General features: G+C 48.1%; 1 protein-coding gene and 1 long non-coding RNA gene across 2 annotated transcripts; both read left to right on the top strand.

Annotated features, from left to right (window-relative positions):
• Positions 1 to 1,430: 1,430 nt before the first annotated feature.
• LOC308577153 lies at positions 1,431 to 2,602 on the top strand. Its single transcript, XR_014003475.1, has 2 exons — positions 1,431 to 2,255; positions 2,411 to 2,602. It is a non-coding gene; the product is annotated as an uncharacterized lncRNA (long non-coding RNA).
• Positions 2,603 to 5,200: 2,598 nt separating this feature from the next.
• On the top strand, positions 5,201 to 21,803 carry DNASE1L1 (deoxyribonuclease 1 like 1). Its single transcript, XM_081177220.1, has 9 exons — positions 5,201 to 5,323; positions 8,649 to 8,830; positions 12,363 to 12,451; positions 14,650 to 14,736; positions 16,181 to 16,293; positions 17,606 to 17,718; positions 18,822 to 18,979; positions 19,074 to 19,170; positions 20,536 to 21,803. Exons 2-9 carry the CDS (start codon positions 8,687 to 8,689, stop codon positions 20,668 to 20,670), a joined length of 936 nt encoding a protein of 311 aa, XP_081033346.1. The 5' UTR covers positions 5,201 to 5,323; positions 8,649 to 8,686; the 3' UTR covers positions 20,671 to 21,803.
• The last annotated feature ends 347 nt before the right edge of the window (positions 21,804 to 22,150 follow it).

The raw sequence follows: 22,150 nt of genomic DNA, 5'->3' as shown, positions 1-22,150 counted from the left end.
GTCTGCCTTCTCAAATGCAGCCAAAGTGACTCCATGAGGTTACAAGGAGCTTTAGATGTGGTGACACCTAGTTTGCTCGGTTGATATTGTGGCATGTTACTTTAGTGTGGGGCCTCCCCTCTGGCCGCAAGTAAAGGCCAGTCTGAGAACTGCTGCTGTAGAGAGATGATATAGAACAGGGGTCAGCAACCTTTTTCAGCCGTGGGCCGGTCCACCATCCCTCAGACCATGTGGTGGTCCAGACTATTTTTTTTTGGGGGGGGGGGGAAATGAACGAATTCTTATGCCCCACAAATAACCCAGAGATGCATTTTAAATAAAAGGACACATTCTACTCATGTAAAAACAAGCTGATTCCCGGGCCATCCGTGGACCGGATTGAGAAGGCGATTAGGCCGCATCCGGCCCCCGGGCCTTGGGTTGCCTGCCCCTGATATACAGTGGTACCTCGGGTTACATACGCTTCAAGTTCTGTCTTGGGCCCGGTCTTATTCAACATCTTTATCAACGACTTGGATGATGGACTCAAGGGCTTCCTGATCAAATTTGCAGATGACACCAAACTGGGAGGGGTGGCTAATACCCCAGAGGACAGGATCACACTTCAAAACGACCTTGACAGATTAGAGAACTGGGCAAAAACAAACAAGATGAATTTTAACAGGGAGAAATGTAAAGTATTGCACTTGGGCAAAAAAAATGAGAGGCACAAATACAAGGTGGGTGACACCTGGCTTGAGAGCAGTACATGTGAAAAGGATCTAGGAGTCTTGGTTGACCACAAACTTGACATGAGCCAACAGTGTGACGCGGCAGCTAAAAAAGCCAATGCAATTCTGGGCTGCATCAATAGGAGTATAGCATCTAGATCAAGGGAAGTAATAGTGCCACTGTATTCTGCTCTGGTCAGACCTCACCTGGAGTACTGTGTCCAGTTCTGGGCACCACAGTTCAAGAAGGACACTGACAAACTGGAACGTGTCCAGAGGAGGGCAACCAAAATGGTCAAAGGCCTGGAAACGATGCCTTATGAGGAACGGCTAAGGGAGCTGGGCATGTTCAGCCTAGAGAAGAGGAGGTTAAGGGGTGATATGATAGCCATGTTCAAATATATAAAGGATGTCACATAGAGGAGGGAGAAAGGTTGTTTTCTGCTGCTCCAGAGAAGCGGACACAGAGCAATGGATCCAAACTACAAGAAAGAAGATTCCACCTAAACATTAGGAAGAACTTCCTGACAGTAAGAGCTGTTCGACAGTGGAATTTGCTGCCAAGGAGTGTGGTGGAGTCTCGCTTCTTTGGAGGTCTTTAAGCAGAGGCTTGACAACCATATGTCAGGAGTGCTCTTATGGTGTTTCCTGCTTGGCAGGGGGTTGGACTCGATGGCCCTTGTGGTCTCTTCCAATTCTATGATTCTATGATAGGTTACATACGCTTCAGGTTACAGACTCCGCTAACCCAGAAATAGTACCTCGGGTTAAGAACTTTGCTTCAGGATGTGAACAGAAATCGTGCTCCGGCGGCGCGGAGGCAGCAGGAGGCCCCATTAGCTAAAGTGGTGCTTCAGGTTAAGAACAGTTTCAGGTTAATAACAGACCTCCAGAAAGAACTAAGTACTTAACCCGAGATACCACTGTAGAATCTCCCCTAAGAAAGTGAGCTGGCAAATCCCCTGGTTCAAATTTCCCCTCAGTTATGACCCCATTAGATTGCCTCAGGCAAGTCACTCTGGTAGCTCAGTTGAAGACTTCCTCTTTGCATGCAGAAGGACCCAAGTTCAATTCTTGGCATCTCCAATTAAAAAAGCACATTGAGTAGCAGTTAGTTAATTGGGGCACTATCCAACTAACTTGTTCCATCAGTGCAAGGTTTTCACTTATCCTGGGACACATCTGCAATAAAGATGTAATAACAGTGGCCTACCTCGCAGAACTGTTGTAAGGAGTATTGAGAGAATATATATCAAGAGCTTTCAACAATTGGGTTAAGCAGTATATAAATGCTAGATATTATTGTTGGATGATTTATATAATGTAGTAGATATGTCAGAACACCCGCATTTTCATGGTTCACTGTACTTTTTTTTGGTCAAAATGCGTTTATAACATTTAAATTTCAGAAAGCCACTATATATATATGATACTTTTTAAAAGTGCAAATGAAAAAACTGATCATTGAAATTCTTCATAACTCATCAAGCAACAGGCGAAAACCAAAACAGATAACTGTTTCCTGTGGAGAAACAGTGGCGTAGCGTGGGGGGTGCAGGGGGGGCCGGCCGCACCGGGCGCAACATCTAGGGGTTAGGGTTAGGGGGCGCAAATCCACGGGTTAGGGGGCGCAAATTACTTGCCTTGCCCCGGGTGCTGACAACCCACGCTACGCCACTGTGGAGAAAGACTGTACTCAGAGCTGCCCTATCCATGAAGCAAGTTGAGGCGACCGCCTCAGGTGGCAGGATTCATCACCTGAATTGACAGCAGATCCTGATGTTGATCTTCCTTCCTGGGCCAGCCCTGCGTATACTCAATTAGTGAAACTCCTGCATAGGATTGCACCTTCTAGCTAGGAAGTTTTGATTAAAACAATGAGGAGGATGTAAGGATGTTTAAGATTCTTTTGTGTTCTTTGCTTATCAGATTTTCCACAGAAATTGTAAATTTGGATTAAATGGAAAAATAACATGGGGTGGCATTTTGACAAGGGTGATGTCCTGCAGATACGGCACAAAACATGCACGCATGAGCAGCTCTGAGTGCACGATAAACTGCTGTAGAGGCGCCCACAAGGCGCTTCTTCAAGTATACATGGCACAGACCACTGAGGGCTGGGGTAGATAAAAGTATATATAATTAGCAGACCTAGAAGTTAACTGGCAACCATGAGTTTAAGCTGTCATGGTTCTTGGTGTCTGCCCCCAACCCCCGCCATGTATATGATCTGACCTGTTATTCTGGTATGTCCAACAAGCAGTAACACACATCGCATTGAAAATGCTTTTGCTTTCTCAGGTGTTGTGCTTGATACTTAATGAGCTGTTATTAGTGTTAGTGAAGACATACTGCATAATGGATTGCCGTAGTATTACCACATCAGTTTTAAGCAAGTTGCCCCATACTTTCACTGAATGTGATGACATTGTGGTTGGTTGTATATTCAGTTGTTGCTGGATATAGTTTCACTCATGGGCGTAGCCAGGATTTTTGTTAGTGGGGGGCAGACCTTTGTTGGGGGGAGGCAGAACCTCAGTTACCTATGTATTTTTATTTAATTTTTTTTATTTGGGAGGACAGCTGCCCCTTCCTGTCCCCCCTTGACTACACCCATGGTTGCACTGACGATACATGGTTGTGATGACAAAACCAGGTGGAAGTACAGTTTACCCTTCCTTAAACAAGGTTTTATGTCACCTCTTGGCACATATTAGTACTTAGAGCTGTGATCTTTTTGCGTATGTGCTGAGTTTCTGTTTTCAAATGTCTATTGATTTTTTTGTTTCAGTGTGCTGATGTACACGTTTGATTTTGAGTCACTTAAGATAGGGGAATGTGCTAGGACGCCCTGGGGAACAGTGAAACCTGTGGGATTCCTGAAACAAAGAAATGTGGGGGCGGATGGAGATAGGAGTATGGTGAGTAGTCAGTAGAACAATAATGGCACTTGTTTTACAGGTTTGGGATCTGATTAGAGAGAGGGAGGAGAGAATGAATATGGGAATTCCTGTTTGAATTGCAAACTAGTTGCAACATAGGGTATGGGATAAGAAAGGCAAATCCTGCACCTTTCCAGACAAAAAAATAATACTCAAAACTTTTATTAAACTATAAACTATTAAACTGGAGTTAATATGCTTGCAGGAATTATTGCTCCTCCCCCGTTGTAGTAACAAGAAAGGGTGGTAGATGTGCTAAAGGATAGGACTGCACGTGTTTCAAGTGAAAAAAATAATAAAATAAAAGTTTATTTAAATAAAATATTTAAATAGTTTTTCTAGATATTGCAAGAGATCAACACAATATTGCCAAGCAATAGTGTTCACTATCCCTCGTGAAAGTGCGCAGAAGCTTTACATATATTAATTAGTGCGATATATCTGTCCACAGCGCCACCTGCGTCCCTTTACTGACACCTTAATGTGGCAGCTACACATGCCATGTGATCTATGTATATCTCGGGCCAAACTAGGCATGTTAAGCACCAGGGGTAAGTCATTGAGCTCTCTTAAGTATATTTCCACAGAAGCCCCATAACACTGAAATGCACTCAGTATATGTGCTAATCGCCGAAGAATTGATGCTTTTGAATTATGGTGCTGGAGGAGACTCTTGAGAGTCCCATGGACTGCAAGAAGATCTGAAGGAAATCAGCCCTGGGTGCTCACTGGAAGGACAGATCCTGAAGCTGAGGCTCCAATACTTTGGCCACCTCATGAGAAGACTCCCTGGAAAAGACCCTGATGTTAGGAAAGATGGAGGGCACAAGGAGAAGGGGACGGCAGAGGACGAGATGGTGGGACAGTGTTCTCAAAGCTACCAGCATGAGTTTGACCAAAGTGCGGGAGGCAGTGGAAGACAGGAGTGCCTGGCGTGCTCTGGTCCAGGGGGTCACGAAGAGTCGGACACGACTAAACAACAACAACAACATGTGTGGAATATATTAGCCATGCCAGCCACCTGCTTCTCCTGTCAGTCATTGGTATGGAAACGCAACACCCAAATGGGCTGATTTGTGGGGTACCCCGTGAATGGGTGCCCTACGAGGGGGGAGGCAAAACGAAGCCAGCCTCCCTTGTCCGTTTTATCCCTCTTAAAAAGTTCTGCCCCGTTTTCTGAGGTCCTTCCTCCACAAAGCGACTTGCAGTTTTATTTAAAACAGAAGCGTTGCACAACGCGGTGACCAATATAGGCCAGGCGTGCAGTGGCGTAGCGTGGGGGGTGCAGGGGGGCCCGGCCGCACCCGGCGCAACATCTGGGGGTTAGGGTTAGGGGGCGCAAATCCACGGGTTAGGGGGCGCAAATTACTCGCCTTGCCCCGGGTGCTGACAACCCACGCTACGCCACTGCAGGCGTGTTCCCCGAGCCTCCCTCGAAAGCGGGCTCGGGGAGAAGTGGCGCCTGGCGAGGGGCGAGCGCTCCCTTCTCCCGCCCAGCTGCGCCTCCGCCCTCCTCGGAGCTCCCCGAGTGGCGCCTCCTTCCAGCGCGGGGCTGGACTATCCCGCCCGCCCGCTCCGTCTGGCTGTTCTGCTGCTGCCGCCCGACGGGCGGACGGAGGTGCAACGGCGCGAGGAAACGGGCAGGGCGCTTCCCAGCGCGCCGCGATGCGGGTGAGAGGCGCGAGGCGAGGCCGTGGGGTCGGAGGGCTGGGGGGCGGCTGAAGGGCAAATGCAGGAATCAGCCGCCCTAAGTTGCAGGAGCGGGCGCAGCGGGAAGAGCAGCAGCCGCGGCGTCGGATCCGCCCTTCCCTTTTTGCCTTGACCGCGGCGGACGCCCAATTGTTCGGCCGCTGGATGGCTCCTCAGCGGAGTCTCTCAGGATCGGGAGCAGCCAGGTCCTTCCCGACAAATTAAAGGACAGTCCGAGACAGGGAGGAAACTTCCTGTTCCTTGGAAATAGACAGGTTAACTTGGAATTAACCCGTTTCCGGATAAGCAGGATTGGTGCATCAGAGCTCTCAGCCAGGCACACACGAGATCTAATTATTGATGATGATGATGATGATTGAGCAGGAAGGTTGTTCTGTCAATAGATTTTGGTACCTACCTTGCACATCGGATGAATCAGGAGTAGTGGCTGGACTCAAACTCATCATCAGCCGTAGCCAACCTAGCCAATGGTCAGGGATGATGGGAGTTGTAGTCCAGCAATATCTGTGGTGCTGCAGGTTGTCCACACCTGCCATAAACAACTGTGCAGATCTGGCTTAACTGAGAAAAATAATTTGGCATTCGCTCTTACTTTACACACAGTGGGTTCAACACCTGTTATTAATTTATGCAAATTACAGTGGTACCTCTGGTTACATACTTAATTCTTTCTGGAGGTCCGTTCTTAACCTGAAACTGTTCTTAACCTGAGACACCACTTTAGCTAATGGGGCCTCCTGCTGCTGCCACGCTGCCGGAGCACGATTTCTGTTCTCATCCTGAAGCAAAGTACTTAACCCGAGGTACTATTTCTGGGTTAGTGGAGTCTGTAACCTGAAGCGTATGTAACCTGAGGTACCACTGTAAAGCTTTTACTGGTACAGTCAACACAATAGGAAGCCGCACCTCAGTTGTCGAATATTTTGGAAGCCAAATGGGCTTCCGGAACAGATTAGGTTTGACAACCGAGGTCTGGCTGTACTAATAATTCTGCCTGACATTATAAACAGCTAGGAATACAGACGACTGGGTTTCTGTGTTTTGGCTTATGCAGTAATTCTTATTCTGCAGTTTTGGTCCACACAATTAGAGGCTGCTCCTTCTGATGTCGCAGCACACACACGCTGGGCACCCACAGTGTAGGGCCCAAGTTGGCACCACTCAGTGGCGTAGCGTGGGGGGTGCAGGGGGGGCCGGCCGCACCGGGCACAACATTTGGGGTGGGGCGCGCTCGCACTCGCAGCTCTCTGCCCCTACCTGGCTCACTCACTCTAGGGGGCGCAAATTACTTGCCTTGCCCCGGGTGCTGACAACCCACGCTACGCCACTGGCACCACTGCACTGTTGACTTTAGTTCCGCTTGTGGTCTACTAAGACAAGCCAGGTGTCCTCCATCTTATATTTGTCCTGCTGATTCTTACTGCCTAAGTGTAGTAGGGCCCAGTTTTCCAATCTGTTAAGGTCCTCTTGAATACTAATTATGTCTTCTCCAGCATTAGACACCCTCCCAGTTTGTTGTCATCTGCAAATTTGATGAGCATCCCCTCAGTTCCTTCATGCAAGTTGTTTATAAATACAGTGAACAACAACGGGCCCACGACAGAACCCTGCGGTACCCCACTTGTCACTTCCCCCCAAACTACAATTCCCATAATCTCCAGTCATTGGCTATGCTTGCTGGGGCTGTTGAAAGTTGTAGTTTAACAGCATCTGGAGTGCCAAAGTTTCCCCACCCCAGTTGTAGACATTATGAAAGAGGAACTTAGATGTACAGTTTCTGCTCTGGGCAGCACCCACACAACAAGTGTGGTACTCTTGTGGTCAGACTTAGGACTCAGGAGATCCGAGTTAAAATCCCCACTCAGCCATGAAGCTCGCTGGGTGCCTTTGGGGCAGTTAGGGGCAGTTAGTATCTCCCAGTCAAACCTATCTCATCAAGTTGTTGTATAGATAAAATGTGGAAAAGAAGATGAGAGAACCACAGACTAGCCTGAGAAACTTAGATATCAATGTAATAACACTGTCCAAATGTAAAACAATGTTAACCCTTAATGCAACTTGTGAAAATGCTGTTGGTCTATTCTTGGTCTATATGATTACCTTTCATATTTCTTTGCTTGGCACTGGAGAATGAGACAATAAAAATTGAATATATGATATCTTCTGTAAAAGCTGAGTCACTGAAAAGAAAGATAAGAGTGTGAGAAGCCTCTGTGGGCCAGTTTGGCCTCGTGATTAGAGTCCTAGATTAGAACCTTGGAGACTAGGGTTTAAATCCCTACTTGGCCCTGAATTTCACTGGTTGACTCAGCCTCTACCTCACGTGGCTGCTGTGAGCATTAAATAAGGAGGGGAGAACCCCTTGATCTTTAAGGAAAGGTGAGATGTGAAGCAAAAAGGAATAAACAAGAGTATTTGTTTAGTCACATTATTTGTATGTCACCTTTCATTGAACAGGAAGACCAGAAGAAGAGTCCAAAGACCAATCTCGCCCCGCAGAGCAGCTAACCAGAGTCCTGTGGGAACTCCATAAGCAGGGCATGAGTGCAGTAGCCCCCTCCATTCATGGATTGTTTTAGAGTAGCAAATTCCTTAGTTTTACTCTGCGCCATGTACAGGATTTCCTTTCATCCGAACTGAATTTTCCAACGTTCAGCTTCCCTGAATGCTGAGTTATGCCTGCATGGAAGCTGTAACTTCTAACTTGGAAGCCCCACTCTCTGATTTCAGATAGGAAGCTTGTGAGAGATGCATATAGCCTGCCTTTTTTCGGGAGGCCCTCACCGCATGTTCTGGGGCTGCTGCTGGAGCTCAAGGCAAGTTTTTAGCATCAAAGCAGAAGATAGGTTAAAGGTGTGAATACATTCAACAGATCTTCGTATTTGAAAATAATGCCGCAAAGGGGCCTGACTAACTTCATGACTGCAGTCTGCGGGGGGGGGGGATCTTTCTCTCTGCAGCATGATCCTGTTTAAAATTGGCACAGCAGCTGCCCCCTCCAAGAGGAAAACTGCCTCTGTGCCTGTGCCCCCTGGCTCAAACCAAGCCTTGTCTAGGAGGAGTCTGTTGGCATAAGAATAGTGAACTAACACGCTGCTGCTTTCTGCTCTTTCGTTTGTGTTGGTCTTTATTTAGTAGCACTCATCTCTATATTTAGATTCATCCCAGAAGATTCATGAGTGGCCACTATTGTAGGAGTGATTCCCTCGACAGGCTCCCAGCCACTGCCACCTCCTCCATCGGCCTGCTTTCCCGTCTTTCTCTGATTCACTTTTATCTTGCACAGAATCCGTCTGTAGAAGGAACCTGACTGGATTCCCAAGGATGGAGCCCTCCTGCTTTCTGCGCTTCTTGCCGCTCTTGTTGCTGTGCCCAGCAGGAGCCCCCTTCCGGATCTGTGCCTTCAACACTCAGCGCTTTGCCCAAGGGAAGGCAAGCAAGGCCAGCGTCATGGACACACTTGTCAAGGTGGGGACTTCAAGGCAACCCCCGGCGGGTGCCCTGATTCTTCTGGATGCATGTCGCCTCTGTGGGTTGAATTCCTTCTTTAGACAGGATTTGCTCACATGAACAACGTGTATTAACAAGTTCTAATGGGTGTGGAAGGAGTAGGAAGGACAGGTTAGGAAGAGAAGCCACTAAAGTTAGGTCAGGGGTCTGCAACCTTTAAGACAAAAAGAGCCACTTGGACCCATTTCCGAAAAAACAACAACAACTGGGAGCCGCAAAAACATTGCAACATTTAAAACAAATATAACACTACATATATTGTTTCTGGCCTTAATGCTATATATACAGGATCGTGCAGTCAGCTGTCAACCTCAAGAAAAAAGGACAAATTAATAGCTAATTAAAATATTTAATTTATTTTACAACCAGGTAACCAGGTTAATGGGACTTTTGCTCCTGAACCTCAGTGCTCAGTGTCTGCACATCAGGGCTGTAAGACGTCACCTTCATTTTCACACAGGCTTGCAAGCTGTCATCTGTGAGGCGTGATCGGTGCTTGTTTTTAATATAGTTCATGTTGGAGAAGACCTGCTCACATACATATGTGGAAGAGACCACAAGGGCCATCGAGTCCAACCCCCTGCCAAGCAGGAAACACCATCAGAGCACTCCTGACATATGGTTGTCAAGCCTCTGCTTAAAGACCTCCAAAGAAGGAGACTCCACCACACTCCTTGGCAGCAATTCACCAAACTTTCACCTGCTTAAGTTTAAAAAGGGGCTTCAAGCAACTAAAAAGGGGCTTCAGGCAACTAACTCCACGTGGAATTCCACGCGACCGCGACTGCATAATCAATGCCACAAAATGCCAAAGAAAATTAACCAGGGCCCCAGTGAACCATAAATCATAATCAGTGCCTGATGTAAATAATAATTAATAATGAGGGCCCAATGTCATCCTCGTCATTATAAAAATAATCCCTCTCTTCGTGCCACCCAGCCTCCCAAGAAAAAAACCCCACTTCAAACGGTCACAAAGCACAAATTCCACGCGACCGCAACTTGCTATGCCCAATAACCAATGCCCCAAAATGCCACACAAAATTAACCAGGGCCCCAGTGAACCATAAATCATAATCAGTGCCTGATGTAAATAATATATAATAATGAGGGCCCAATGTCATCCTCGTCATTATAAAAATAATCCCTCTCTTCGCGCTGCCCAGCCTCCCAAGAAAAAAACCCCACTTCAAACGGTCACAAAGCACAAATTCCACGCGACCGCAACTCGCTATGCCCAATAACCAATGCCCCAAAATGCCATAGAAAATTAATCAGGGCCCCAGTGTACCATAAATCATAATCAGTGCCTGATGTAAATAATATATAATAATGAGGCATTCGTCACTATAAAAATACTTTTTTTGACACTTTTTATTATTTCTTTGTTTGACCCCTCAGAATTACTCCTCCTTATAGAAATAAACATTAAATTAACAAGTTACCTTTTTTTGAGTGTGTGTTCTTCACTCCCCTTCAAAACAGTGACCAGTGTATATGCCCCCTTTCAATGCAGCCTGCTTACAAAGGCGGGACGACAAAGACCAGCAATAAGCTGTTGCATAACGTTAAGGAAAACAATTCACCAAACTTCCCCCTGCTTAAGTTTGAAAAGGGGCTTCAGGCAACTAACTCCCACGTGGAATTTCCTATAGTAAGATGGCGGCCGCCTCAGAAGACCACATGGGCAGATAAGATGGCTGCTGGGACGATCCGGTTACCCAGCAACAGCACAGCTGATTCCGACGCTTTTGAAAGCAGCCGGCAAAGCAAGTGTTGGAGCTCCGAAGCCACCTAAACCCCACAAGGAGAATGCTGCGCATGTGACCAAATAGCGAGGACTTACTTTGCTAGAGACAAGCCCCGACGCTACCACAAGCCTCCCAAGAAAAAAACCCCACCTCAAAGTCACAAAGCACAAATCAGTAAACATAATAAACATTAAATTAACAAGTTACCTTTTTTTGAGTGTGTGTTCTTCACTCCCCTTCAAAACAGTGACCAGTTTTGAACAGTGGCTTCAGGCAACTAACTCCTCCGCCTCCTCCCCTCGCGCCCTCCCCTCGCGCCCGCCCCTCGCCCCCCGCCCCTCGCCTCCTTCCATCGCGCCCTCCCCTTGCACCCACCCCTCGCCCCCGCCCCTCGCCTCCTTCCCTCGCCCTCCCCTCGCGCCCGCCCCTCGCCCCTCGCCCCTCGCCTCCTTCCATCGCGCCCTCCCCTCGCCCCCGCCCCTCGCACCCTCCCCTCGCCCCGCCCCTCGCCTCCTTCCCTCGCGCCCGCCCCTCGCCTCCTTCCCTCGAGCCCTCCCTTCGCCTCCCTCCCTCACGCCCTCCCCTCGCGCCCGCCCCTCGCCCCTCGCCTCCTTCCATCGCGCCCTCCCCTCGCCCCCGCCCCTCGCACCCTCCCCTCGCCCCGCCCCTCGCCTCCTTCCCTCGCGCCCGCCCCTCGCCTCCTTCCCTCGAGCCCTCCCCTCGCCTCCCTCCCTCGCGCCCTCCCCTCGCCCTGCCCCTCGCCTCCTTCCCTCGCGCCCGCCCCTCGCCTCCTTCCCTCGAGCCCTCCCCTCGCCTCCCTCCCTCGCGCCCTCCCCTCGCGCCCGCCCCTCGCCTCCTTCCCTCGCGCCCGCCCCTCGCCCCGTCCCCTCGCCTCCGCCCCGCGCCTCCGCCGCGGAGCCGCAGCAAAGGCTTTAAAGAGCCGCATGCGGCTCTGGAGCCGCAGGTTGCCGACCCCCGAGTTAGGTGTAGGGGTGGATCTGCTATGAAACCATCCCTGGTTCAAAGCGCCTAATTCCAGAGGAGCCCTAGAAGTGACTTTAGTCTACAGTGCTTTAAAAAATTGGGTCCAGTAGATCCAATTTGAGTTGCATGACTCAAATTGATTAATTTTTTAAAATAAAAAAATTCCTTCCAGTAGCACCTTAAAGACCAACTAAGTTAGTTCTTGGTATGAGCTTTCGTGTGCATGCACACTTCTTCAGATTATCTATTATTAGTTGGTCTTTAAGGTGCTACTGGAAGGAATTTTTTTATTTTGACTATGGCAGACCAACACGGCTACCTATCTACTACTGATTAATTTTTTGTTGTACATATTTTGATAATCCCAAAGTTTTTGAGTAAAGTTGTTGTAAAGGTGTGGCAATCTGTTGTGGAACAACCCCATTGAATAAAATAACAGTGGTTGGTTACCCAGACCTTTTTGCTGGTTGCGAATGGGCCCCCATGGCAGTTCAAGTTTCGGGGCCCCCAAAACATAGGTCCGTCACTGGTTAGGAGCTCCAGGGGAGAGCCAAAGTTCAGTGGTAAGAACACATGCTTTGCAGGCAGAAGGTTCACCTTTAAATGTGAACTGAATCAGAATTCTCTCCCATTCCCTAGGTATAGCCCAGACACAGATTTACCACCTTGTTTAAGACTAACATGTTGGAGTCTAACAACATTTGGGCTCTCTACCCCTGATATACAAGCTAATGTGTCTCTGTTCCCTCCCACAGATCCTCTCTCGTTGTGATATCGCTGTCCTACAAGAGGTGATGGATGCAAAGGGAAAAGCAGTTCCTGCCTTGGTGGCTGCCCTGAATCGGTGAGTGTGAGTAATATGGGAGAAATGCGACCAGAGGAAGAGGAATCCATGAAGAGATAGTGGAGCAGAAGACAACAGGGCCTTTGGAAAGAATATGGACTGGGAAAGTGAAATGAATGGGAGGAAAGCCGAACAGTTGCATGATGGGAGCAGAGCTGGCCCAGATATTTTGGTGCTTGAGGTGGAAAAACCCTTCCCCCTAAATTGTGTTGGGCATAATTCTCCAGGCTGTTCTGCATTAGTCTCACAGGAATGAGAGTGAGATCTGTGCAAGATTACCAATACCATTTATTTCAATGAGGCTTGTGCAGGAAAATTGCCAGTGTGCTGTGCTTTGTCTCATGGCAGGACTGTGTCAGAATGGGGAGGAATGTTGGATATAGTGATGGTGTGTGTGGGTGTTTGTACACACTAACCCCCAGAGCCAGGCAGTAAACAGAATACAGTGGTACCTCTGGTTACGAACTTAATTTGTTCCAGAGGTCCGTTCTTAACCTGAGGTGCCACTTTAGCTAATGGGGCCTCCCACTGCCACCCCGCTGCTGGTGCACGATTTCTGTTCTCTTCCTGAGGTAAAGTTCTTAACCCGAGGTACTACTTCCGGGTTAGCAGAGTCTGTAACCCGAAGTGTTTGTAACCCAAGATACCACTGTACCAGCTAAGGAACCCCACTGGGTTCATAGCTCTGAGGCTCATGCTGGTAGTCAGGGGAACTACTGAACCCAAGGCCAGCCAGCAGGAGCTCATTGAACCTGATGCACAGCACCAGGGCACATAAAACCAGCACCAGGACTCTCACAGGTGCCTTCCTGTGGGCCCAAAAACAGAGTGCCTCGCACAGTACCTCACCAGTCCACAGCCCAGGGAATGCATCAGGTGGGAAGCTATGGAACATGGGAGCGTGCTTGTCTTCAGAGGGGAGGATTGTCCCTTTAAGAGGCTCTTCTTTTCCATAAGGGGACAGAGCATAGGAGAGATGGACTAGACAGAAGAAGAGCTCAGTTCACTTCCAACCTTTGTTGGAACAAGTTGCTTCCTAGAAGCTCTCCTTAGTGTTGTCCTACTCCAAACTATAATGTGGTGAGAATAGTAAGTGTCCACCTTTTCACATGGCCAGGGCTTTCTCGGCTGCGGCTCCAACCTGGTGGAACACTCTGTCACAAGAGACTAGGGCCCTGCGGGACCTGACATCTTTCCGCAGGGCCTGCAAGACAGAGCTGTTCCACCAGGCCTTTTGTCAGGGCACAGCCTGACTCCCTCCTCTGGCAATCTGCACAGAATTTTGCTTAACGGTTGCCATCAATTTGATTTTAATTAATTTTTATAATGAAATGTTTTTAGAATGTTGGATTATTTGATTGTTGTTAGCTGCCCTGAGCCCGGCTTCGGCTGGGGAGGGCGGGATATAAATAAAATTTATTATTATTATTATTATTATTATTATTATTATTATTGAAGGCAAGGCTATCAGCGGTTACAAGCCATGGTAGCCATGATCTTCCTCCATGGTTGGAGGCAGCAGTTTTTTCTGAATACCAGTTCTGGAAGCCACAGGTCCTGCTTCTGGACTTCCCAAAGGCATCTGGTTGGTCACTGTGGGAAAAGGATGCTAGACTAGACTAGCCTTTGACCTGATTCAGCTTGGCTCTTGTGCTCTCCCCTTCCAGTAGCTCCTGGAGTATCAAGGGACTGAGGTCCAAGAGTTGACACATACCTTAGGTGGGAGTAGAGGAGCAAGTCACACAGGTTAGTGGTTCTCCACAGCAGCACAGTGACCATACTGAGAGAGAACACTGGATCTGGGAGCTTTATTGTTCTCCTGAATCACCCTACTCCCAGCACCAAGAGGATTCTGGACTGTAATGATGGTGTCCTGGCCTGAACTGCCTGAAGCTCCCTCCTGTGACCTGGGTGGTGCAGGAAGCGAGTGTCTGACTTGCAAAACTCCCACATTGCCTTATAGTAGGGCTGGAGAACCTGTGGCCCTCCAGATGTTGTTGGAATTAACTCCCATCAGCCCCAGCCAACAAAGGCCAATGATCAGGGATGGTAGTTGTAGTTCAGTAGCTGGAGGAATACAGGTTTTCCATTCCTACTTTACAGTGAGACTTTTTCTCTATTTATCCACTCACTGGCTGAAGTGCTTTTTATATATCCACGTATATTTTCAATGCAACTGAATTCTCTTTTCCTGTCAGGTATCATAGTTCTAGTCCCTATACCTCCCTCACCAGCCCTCTGCTGGGCCGGAACAACTACCAAGAACGCTATGTATTCATATACAGGTGAGTGTCATGAGTGTGAGTGTGCATTTAGATGATGATGGTGATGAATTAACGTTTATATAGTGATTTTTAGTACATATTATAGAGCTTTTAACTACATTATCTCAGATATCCTTTACAATGATGTCAGATTTGGAGAAAATAATACTAACCTATCACAAATGGGAGGTTGGAGGCTGATAGAATAGAAGCTTGGGGTATGTCACACTTTTAAATTGTGTCTTACTCCCCATCTTCAGAGGTTGAGGCTGTGGGTTCAGAGGAGACACCAGACTGCCCTGGAAGCTCTGGCACAAGAGGAGCCTGTTTTTGCCAGCACCTTTCTAGCACTCATTGCCTTGTTCTACCTTGACTTACCGTACCTTCCTTTGCTTTGCCAGAGCCCGGACTTTGCTTTATCTTGCCTTGCTTTGCTTGACTCTGTGCTGCCTTGGCCGAACCCTGGACTTTACCCTGCTCTGCTGGACCTTGAACTCTTGTCCTGCTTCTGCCAGAACTTTCATGCTGCTGTGGCCATCACTTGGAACAGAACCAGGTTATTTGAAGGAGGGCCTTCTCCTGTACAAACCATCCAGGTCACTGTGGTCTGTAGATGGGGCTTTCATGACTGTGCCACATTTTTAAAATGCAGAAATAATGAGACCCTTTTATTGTGAGAAAAAAGCAATTGTTGGTGCCCAACATAGGATGTGCTATTCACCTTGGTGAGGGCTCTGCATCAATTTCCTGCCCCACATATTGTCCTTAATTGTAATCCCCACAGATGCAAGGAGTCAAGTTTCTCTCTTAGCAAATATCCACCACTTATTTCACCCTTATTCGCTAGAATAATGTGAAATAAATTATTCCTTTTGTTGCTCACACAGTGCTGTCTCTGTAGGTACGATCTAGCCTTCAGCTTCACCCTGGGTGCTTCCAAACTGTTCTTGTGTAGGACTCAATCGCATATTGGCCACTTCAGGTTGCACAATTGCAGTTGATTGGAAAGTGTTGTACAACAAACCCACATCCCTAAAAGATTTGACTCCTTATGATCAGAAAACTGATACGGAAATGTACTGGAAAGTGTGCTTTAAACACAATGTCATCTAATTTCCCTGTAAACAAATCAGCCTCAATTAAAATGCCATTTGGAAGCAGCCCATGTGTTTTCCCTGCTGTAAGCCTGTGATGGGAGCCTTGCCAGGGAGTAATAACAATAATTACTACTACTACTACTACTACTACTACTACTACTACTACTACTAATATTTATATGAATACCTACTGAGACAATCCACAAAAAGCAATTGTATCATAATGAATTACTGTTGAAACAAGAAATATTTTGGGGGGAGGGTGCCAAATTTTGTCCTCGCTCAGAGCACCACATTAAAGTCCACCCCTGCATACTTTCACCTCTTCCCTGGGGCCAGAGTTATTTCTGTATTCTCCCCTCCCCTAGGGAACAGAAGACTCGGATGCTGGACTTCTACTCCTACGAAGACAGACATCCAGACCGGCCTGATGTCTTCGCTCGCGAGCCCTTCATCGTCCGCGTCAGCATTCCAAATAAAAGTAAGGGGCCCAGGACATCTCAGGAGTTCTCTTTCTTCATGGGGGAGAGTGGGGAGCTTGAACTTCCAGAGGGTGATATCTGGCTTTGATATCCATTTTGTTTTATGGAAAGTAGAAGGGTTGGATGCTATTCTGGAGGAAGGGTTTTGCATGTGGGTTAAACCACAGAGCCTAGGACTTGCTGATCAGAAGGTCGGTGGTTCGAATCCCCACGACGGGGTGAGTTCCCGTTGCTTGGTCCCTGCTCCTGCCAACCTAGCAGTTCAAAAGCACATCAAAGTACAAGTAGATAAATAGGTACCGCTCTGGCAGGAAGGTAAACGGCGTTTCCATGTGCTGCTCTGGTTCGCCAGAAGCCGCTTAGTCACACCAGCTCCCTCGGCCAGTAAAGCGAGATGAGCGCAGAAACCCCAGTCAGCCACGACTGGACCTAATGGTCAGGGGTCCCTTTACCCTTTACCTATAAAGCTGATTAGGTGCAGAATCAGAAGTCTTTCCTCTTCTTCCTCTTCCTCTTCTTCTTCCTCTTCTTTCTTTTTTCTTTATTTAATCTCTTTTAGTTTTTAATATTAAAAATGCTTGGTATTTGATGTTAACTTTGGTGTATTATTTTTTCTCTTTTTTCCAAGCACAAATAAAAAAACATTATAATAAAATAATAAAAAAGAGGGCTGAGAGTTATTAGGAGACTCCTATTCCCCTTACAGAGCTACAGTTTCCAGAGTTCTCTGGAAAGAAGGATTGACTGTTAAACAACTCTGAGAATTGTAGCTCTGCGAGGATATTGGGGGAGTGGTCTCCTCTCAGCACCCTTAGCAGACTATAGTTCCCAGGATGATTGGGGGGGGTGTTGAAAGCCATGACTATTTAAAGTGGCATGATACTGCTTTAAACCTATAGTGTAGATGCAGTCTAAGAGACCACCTACTTTCCTCCTGCATTTTCTCAGATCATCCAAGCAAACATCTGTTGACAATAGCATTCATACAGCATGACTAGTTTGGACATAATAGAAAACCATGGGTTTTTGTTATGTGAACAAGCTGCAACAAACCTTGTTTCTGTGTATTCCACATTCTGCTTTATCATATGCTAGAGTAGGAAATCAGAAGTATCCAAACAAACCATAGTTCCTGTGATGTATGAACTCAGGGAAATGTGATTTGCTCAAATTATGTTTAGTGAGAACAAGCCAGGATCAAAATGGTGGTTTCAGATCTTGTTTTGTTTTCAAACCGTAGGGGCTATATTGAGTTGGAATTCCAAGTTGCCTAGATTACTCTGTACCTTTTTCTCCATTTCCATTCTTGAGAACTCAAGGAGCTGGTGTTGATCCCACAGCACACAATGCCCAAGGCAGCTGAAACTGAAATAGATGCTCTCTATGATGTTTTCCTGAGTGTGAAGGAACGCTGGGGCACAGAGGTAAGGGATGGGGACTTGCAAGGGAGCTGAGGTTTACGAGAATGGCAGGGGATTTGCTGTCTCACCGTGCATCTACATGGGAATTTTTTCTGCTGCTTCACTGCTGCAGCTACTACTGACCATGTCCAGCCATTGTAAAGTTTGCAGTCTTGTTGACCATTGGTAGATATCATGGACTGGCTGGAAGCAGAGGAGTCATGGGAAGCACCAGCTGGGGAAGCCCAAGGGGAAGAAGGCTCAGAGCCAGGGGAGTGGTTCTGGGATGGCGATGAGTGGTCAGAGGGAGCAGTCTGGAAGGAGGTGCCAGAAGCTGAAGAGGTCACAGGGTTTAGTGAGCAGGAAGAGGCTGTGGCAGAGAGCAGTCCAAAATCAGAGGTATAAGTGGAAGTTGGGGAGGGGGGAGAGGCAGAGTTCAGACAGGCTGCCGAAGAAGCCAAGGACTCTCCTCCTCAAACTACAACCAGCCCCCCTTTCCCCTGGTCTCCCAGAAAGCAAAAAGGGCAGAGCAAAGACAGACAAGGCAAAAAAGTCTCAGATTGCTTGGGAAGGACCAGGGTGTGTGTGTGTTAGAGAGCAGTGGGAAGGCAGGGATCTTCAGTCCTCACAACTGCCCCATTGTGGCAAGACCTAGTTGGAAGAATTGCTGTGGTCGTTAGGCCTGAGCTGTTTTGTTTCTTTGAATAAAGAGTTAACTTCACTGACACCTTGTAAGTTATTGCTGACTGGCAAACGGCTTCCACCTTGACAGTAGATTCTGCCATATAGGAAATATGTCTGGATGAAGCCTGTGATGCCACCACAACCAATACAGCTTGCATCTCAGACAGAGCACAAGGCAAGATGTTGAGCCAAGTATATGAGATAGCACATATTGGAGAAGCTGGTCCTTTAGGTAACCAGGCCCCAGGCGGTTAGGTTTCCTGTCCTGCTCCTTGACATAAAAAGTTCCTCTCCCCTAATCTGAAGGACAAACACCATCTCTGCTTGAGAACCTGGCAACTGCTTATTTTCCAACCAGCATCTCTTTTCTGCTCTCACTAATCCCGTTGCTCACTTAACGAATCTTGGCCAGCTGATTTTTTCTCTTTCTTATTCCTCCCCAGGATATGATTTTCTTGGGTGATTTCAATGCTGACTGTGGCTATGTGGCAAAGAAACGCTGGGGACAAATCCGCCTACGCCAAGACCCTGGCTTTCATTGGCTCATCGGTGACAATGCCGACACCACCGTTCGGGACACAACCCACTGTGCCTATGACAGGTGAGATCCTGGAACCAGCCTTGCTGGTCAGGGGATGAATTGCATGATCCACTCTATTTTAACCCATGCCTCACTCTTCCTTACACCTAAACAGGATTGTGGTCCATGGAGAACGCTGCCTGGCTGCTGTGGTGCCTGGATCAGCTCAGCCCTTCAACTTTGCCAAAGAATTTGGGCTCTCAGAAGCAGAGGTACTTGGAAATTCCTGTTGGGAGGGGAAATTGCTTGCTGATAAGCGCATAGTACGGTATGTTTCCGCATGCACTGGGCCGGTGACATGTTGGGACAGCCCCATCGTCATCATGGCAGCCATGAAGTCCTGAGCCAGTTGCTTTGGCATGAATGTTGAAGTCCCACAGAACCAGCAGCCTGGGAGTCCTCAGCACTGCCTCTGAGACCAGCTCTGTCAATTCAGGCAGGGAGACTGCTGGGCGGTAAACCAGCAGAATCCCTAATCTGTCCTGATTGCCCAGTGCCAGGATCCCCCCAACTGGATAGAAAGCCTGGAGAGAGAAATGAAATCTCTATAGACCACAGCAACTCCCCTCTCCGACCCTCAAGTCTGCCCTTGAGGGCACCACGTACCCAGGTTGGCATAGCTGGGTGAGACCAACTCCACCCTGCACATCCACCCAGGTCTCAGTGATACAGAGCAGGTTGGCCTCTGCCTCTGCCGTGTGCCCCTTACCTGCCCTGTCCCCCCCCCCACACCCAGAGCCACTGTGATTGGGGTCACCTCTGCCTTCCCCAGCTCCTCTTTACCCAGAACACATTCTACATTCCTTATTTTAAATCAACAAACCCTCCAAATTTCAAAACACATGTTAGTAGTAGTTAAAACAATTTAAAACATTTTAAACAATTAGGGCAATAATAACAGCAGTGCAAACCCCCAACAAATGCCCCTAACAATATCCGAACCCAATAGTCTGTTCAGCCACCTCAGCTTTGCTGCTGGAGTCAGTCAGGGCTCAGCCATTCCAGGCCAGGTGGAAAAGCCCTGCAAGGCAGGGAGTAGGTCTTTCAGGACTTAAAGCTAATATGGTTGATACTTCTTGTTTACCAGGAATGGAGGGAGTGTGATTGCATGTAGAAACTCTCCTAAAGTACAAAAAGTTACATTATTCATTCTTGCATTTCCCCCTACCTTTTCCTCCAAGGAGTTCAAGGGGGCATATACAGTTCTCCCTCTCAACCCCCACAACATCCCTGTGAGGTCGGTTAGTCTAAGAGGCAGCGATTGACCCAAGGTCACCCAGTGAGCTTCATGGCCAAGTGGGGATTTGAACCCTGGTCTCACAGGTCCTAGTCCGACCCTCTAACCACTACACCATACTAGCGCTCAGTTGCTCCTCCCACGTCTGCTACTGTCCCCACCCACCAGCCCTCAAGCTGAAGAAGGTTCCCCACTCCTGATATAGAGGGTTACAGGGTTGCCCATGCCTGTATTAAAGCACTGGAATCTGCTACGGAAAGGAACCCTTTTTTTGTACAGGGAATAGAAACCAGATCTCTTGTTGCCCAGGTCCTCATTTTCTCTTTATCTGCTGTTTCAGGCTTTGGAGATCAGCGACCATTATCCTGTAGAGGTGGAACTGAACAGAGCCCATTGGAGATGCCAGCAAGCCAGTCCAGCTGGCCTTGTGTTGCTGGCCTTAGTCATGCTGGCTGGCTCAGGATATGGCATCTAAAGCTGTTCTGATACCAGGGGTCCAAATGCTGGTGGCTGCCTTGACTCTACAGTGACAGAAGTGTAGAACTGCCAAGAGGATTCCCTTTTTTTACATGAGAATGGATGGCTTGCCTGTGGTCTCCCATGGAGTGTGCTTTGACGTGGGACTTTCACAGTTCACACTTGGTCAGCTAGCATATTTTTGTTGCCCCTGCAGTCCAGTACAAGCAGATTTCAAACACTGAAGGAAGCAATATATTGGTGCAGTCGGAGCTCCCTCTGCAGCAGAAGGGAACGTGTATCTTTCAGCACAACTGGACCACTTATAGGAAGGTGAATTCTGTCTGGCAACTGCACCAAAGAAGAATTGCAAGGATTTTCAGGCACCCGCATTCTCTTGCAGAGTCCAGGCTTCCCAGGACCAGATCTGGGTCCTGTTTCAAGCTGCTTCAGAAATTTGCAAAAAGGGAATCAGCTGGCTGCTGATGAAAGTTTGTGTCACTGCTCAGTTACAATCAAAGAATTGGGATGGGCCTTGAAAAGGGCCAACAAATCATCTGACCTTTTGCCAGAAGGACCTATCCACACACAGTACAGACATGGGACTGTACCATTCTGGACTACAGGTGGGGTTTATTGAAACTGAATGCTGCTCTGTGTAAAAAACTGCCTCTCTGTGAAAAGCTGGCATATCAGAGAGAAGGAGGCCCCATCTGCATCATTTAAAGCACCTTAATCAGCCATGGTTTCCCCCAAAGCATCCTAAGGGGAGTAGTAAGTTAAGGGTGTTGAGAGTTGCTAGGAAGCCCCTGTTCCTCTCACAGAGCTACAATTCCCAGAGTTCCCTGGGCAGAGGGATTGACTGTTAAACTAGTCTGAAAACTGTAGCTCTGGAAGGAGAATTGAGGTTGCTCCTTGTAATTCTCAGCACCCTTAAGAAACTGGAGCTCCCAGGATTGTTTGGGGGAAGCCATGGTTGTTTCAAGTGGCATGATACTACTTTAAATGGGTGGTGCAGCCAGAGGCAGAAGCTGCTATCATTCTCCCTGTTGTGTTAATTCCCAGGGTGCAGGGAGGGTTTTTTTATAGGAGGTGGAGCCTACCTGCATTTTAAAGTAGCACAGTCCCAATAAAGCTTCACGGAGAACTTTTTCCACATGAGTAAATCTCAATGCCTAACCTAAAAAAAGTCTTCCAAGCAGAGGCGTAGGAAGGGGGGGCAGGGGGAGCAGGCCTTCCCGGGTGCCCTCACTGAGGGGGGGTGACATTCGGTTCACCGCCCACCCATGACTCCCAAGCCTACCCCGAGCCTTTGGAGTAAGGGGGGGGCTGGGCCACATTCCCCCCTTCCCCCTTTGTTTTGACAGCTTGGGGGAGGCTTGGGAGTTGCGGGCAGGCAACATGCTGAATGTCTGCCATGGACAGCTTGCTCCGCCCCCATGAGCAGCTTGCTCCGCCCCCATGAGCAGCTTGCTCCGTCCCCATGAGCAGCTTGCTCC

This window comes from Podarcis bocagei, assembly GCF_964188305.1.
Source record: "Podarcis bocagei genome assembly, chromosome: 17".
NCBI classification, from domain to species: Eukaryota; Metazoa; Chordata; class Lepidosauria; order Squamata; family Lacertidae; genus Podarcis; species Podarcis bocagei.
Note: the sequence above shows the minus strand (reverse complement) of the source record. Positions and strands in the feature narration are given on the sequence as shown.

What these genes read in the sequence shown, in the direction of transcription:
- DNASE1L1 (XM_081177220.1), top strand. Translation starts at nt 8,687, where the DNA reads ATGGAGCCCTCCTGCTTTCTGCGCTTCTTGCCGCTCTTGTTGCTGTGC. An exon ending in CGTCAGCATTCCAAATAAAA is followed by an intron (nt 16,294 to 17,605) that starts GTAAGGGGCCCA and finishes TCCATTCTTGAG; the next exon opens with AACTCAAGGAGCTGGTGTTG. An exon ending in TTGGGCTCTCAGAAGCAGAG is followed by an intron (nt 19,171 to 20,535) that starts GTACTTGGAAAT and finishes CTGCTGTTTCAG; the next exon opens with GCTTTGGAGATCAGCGACCA.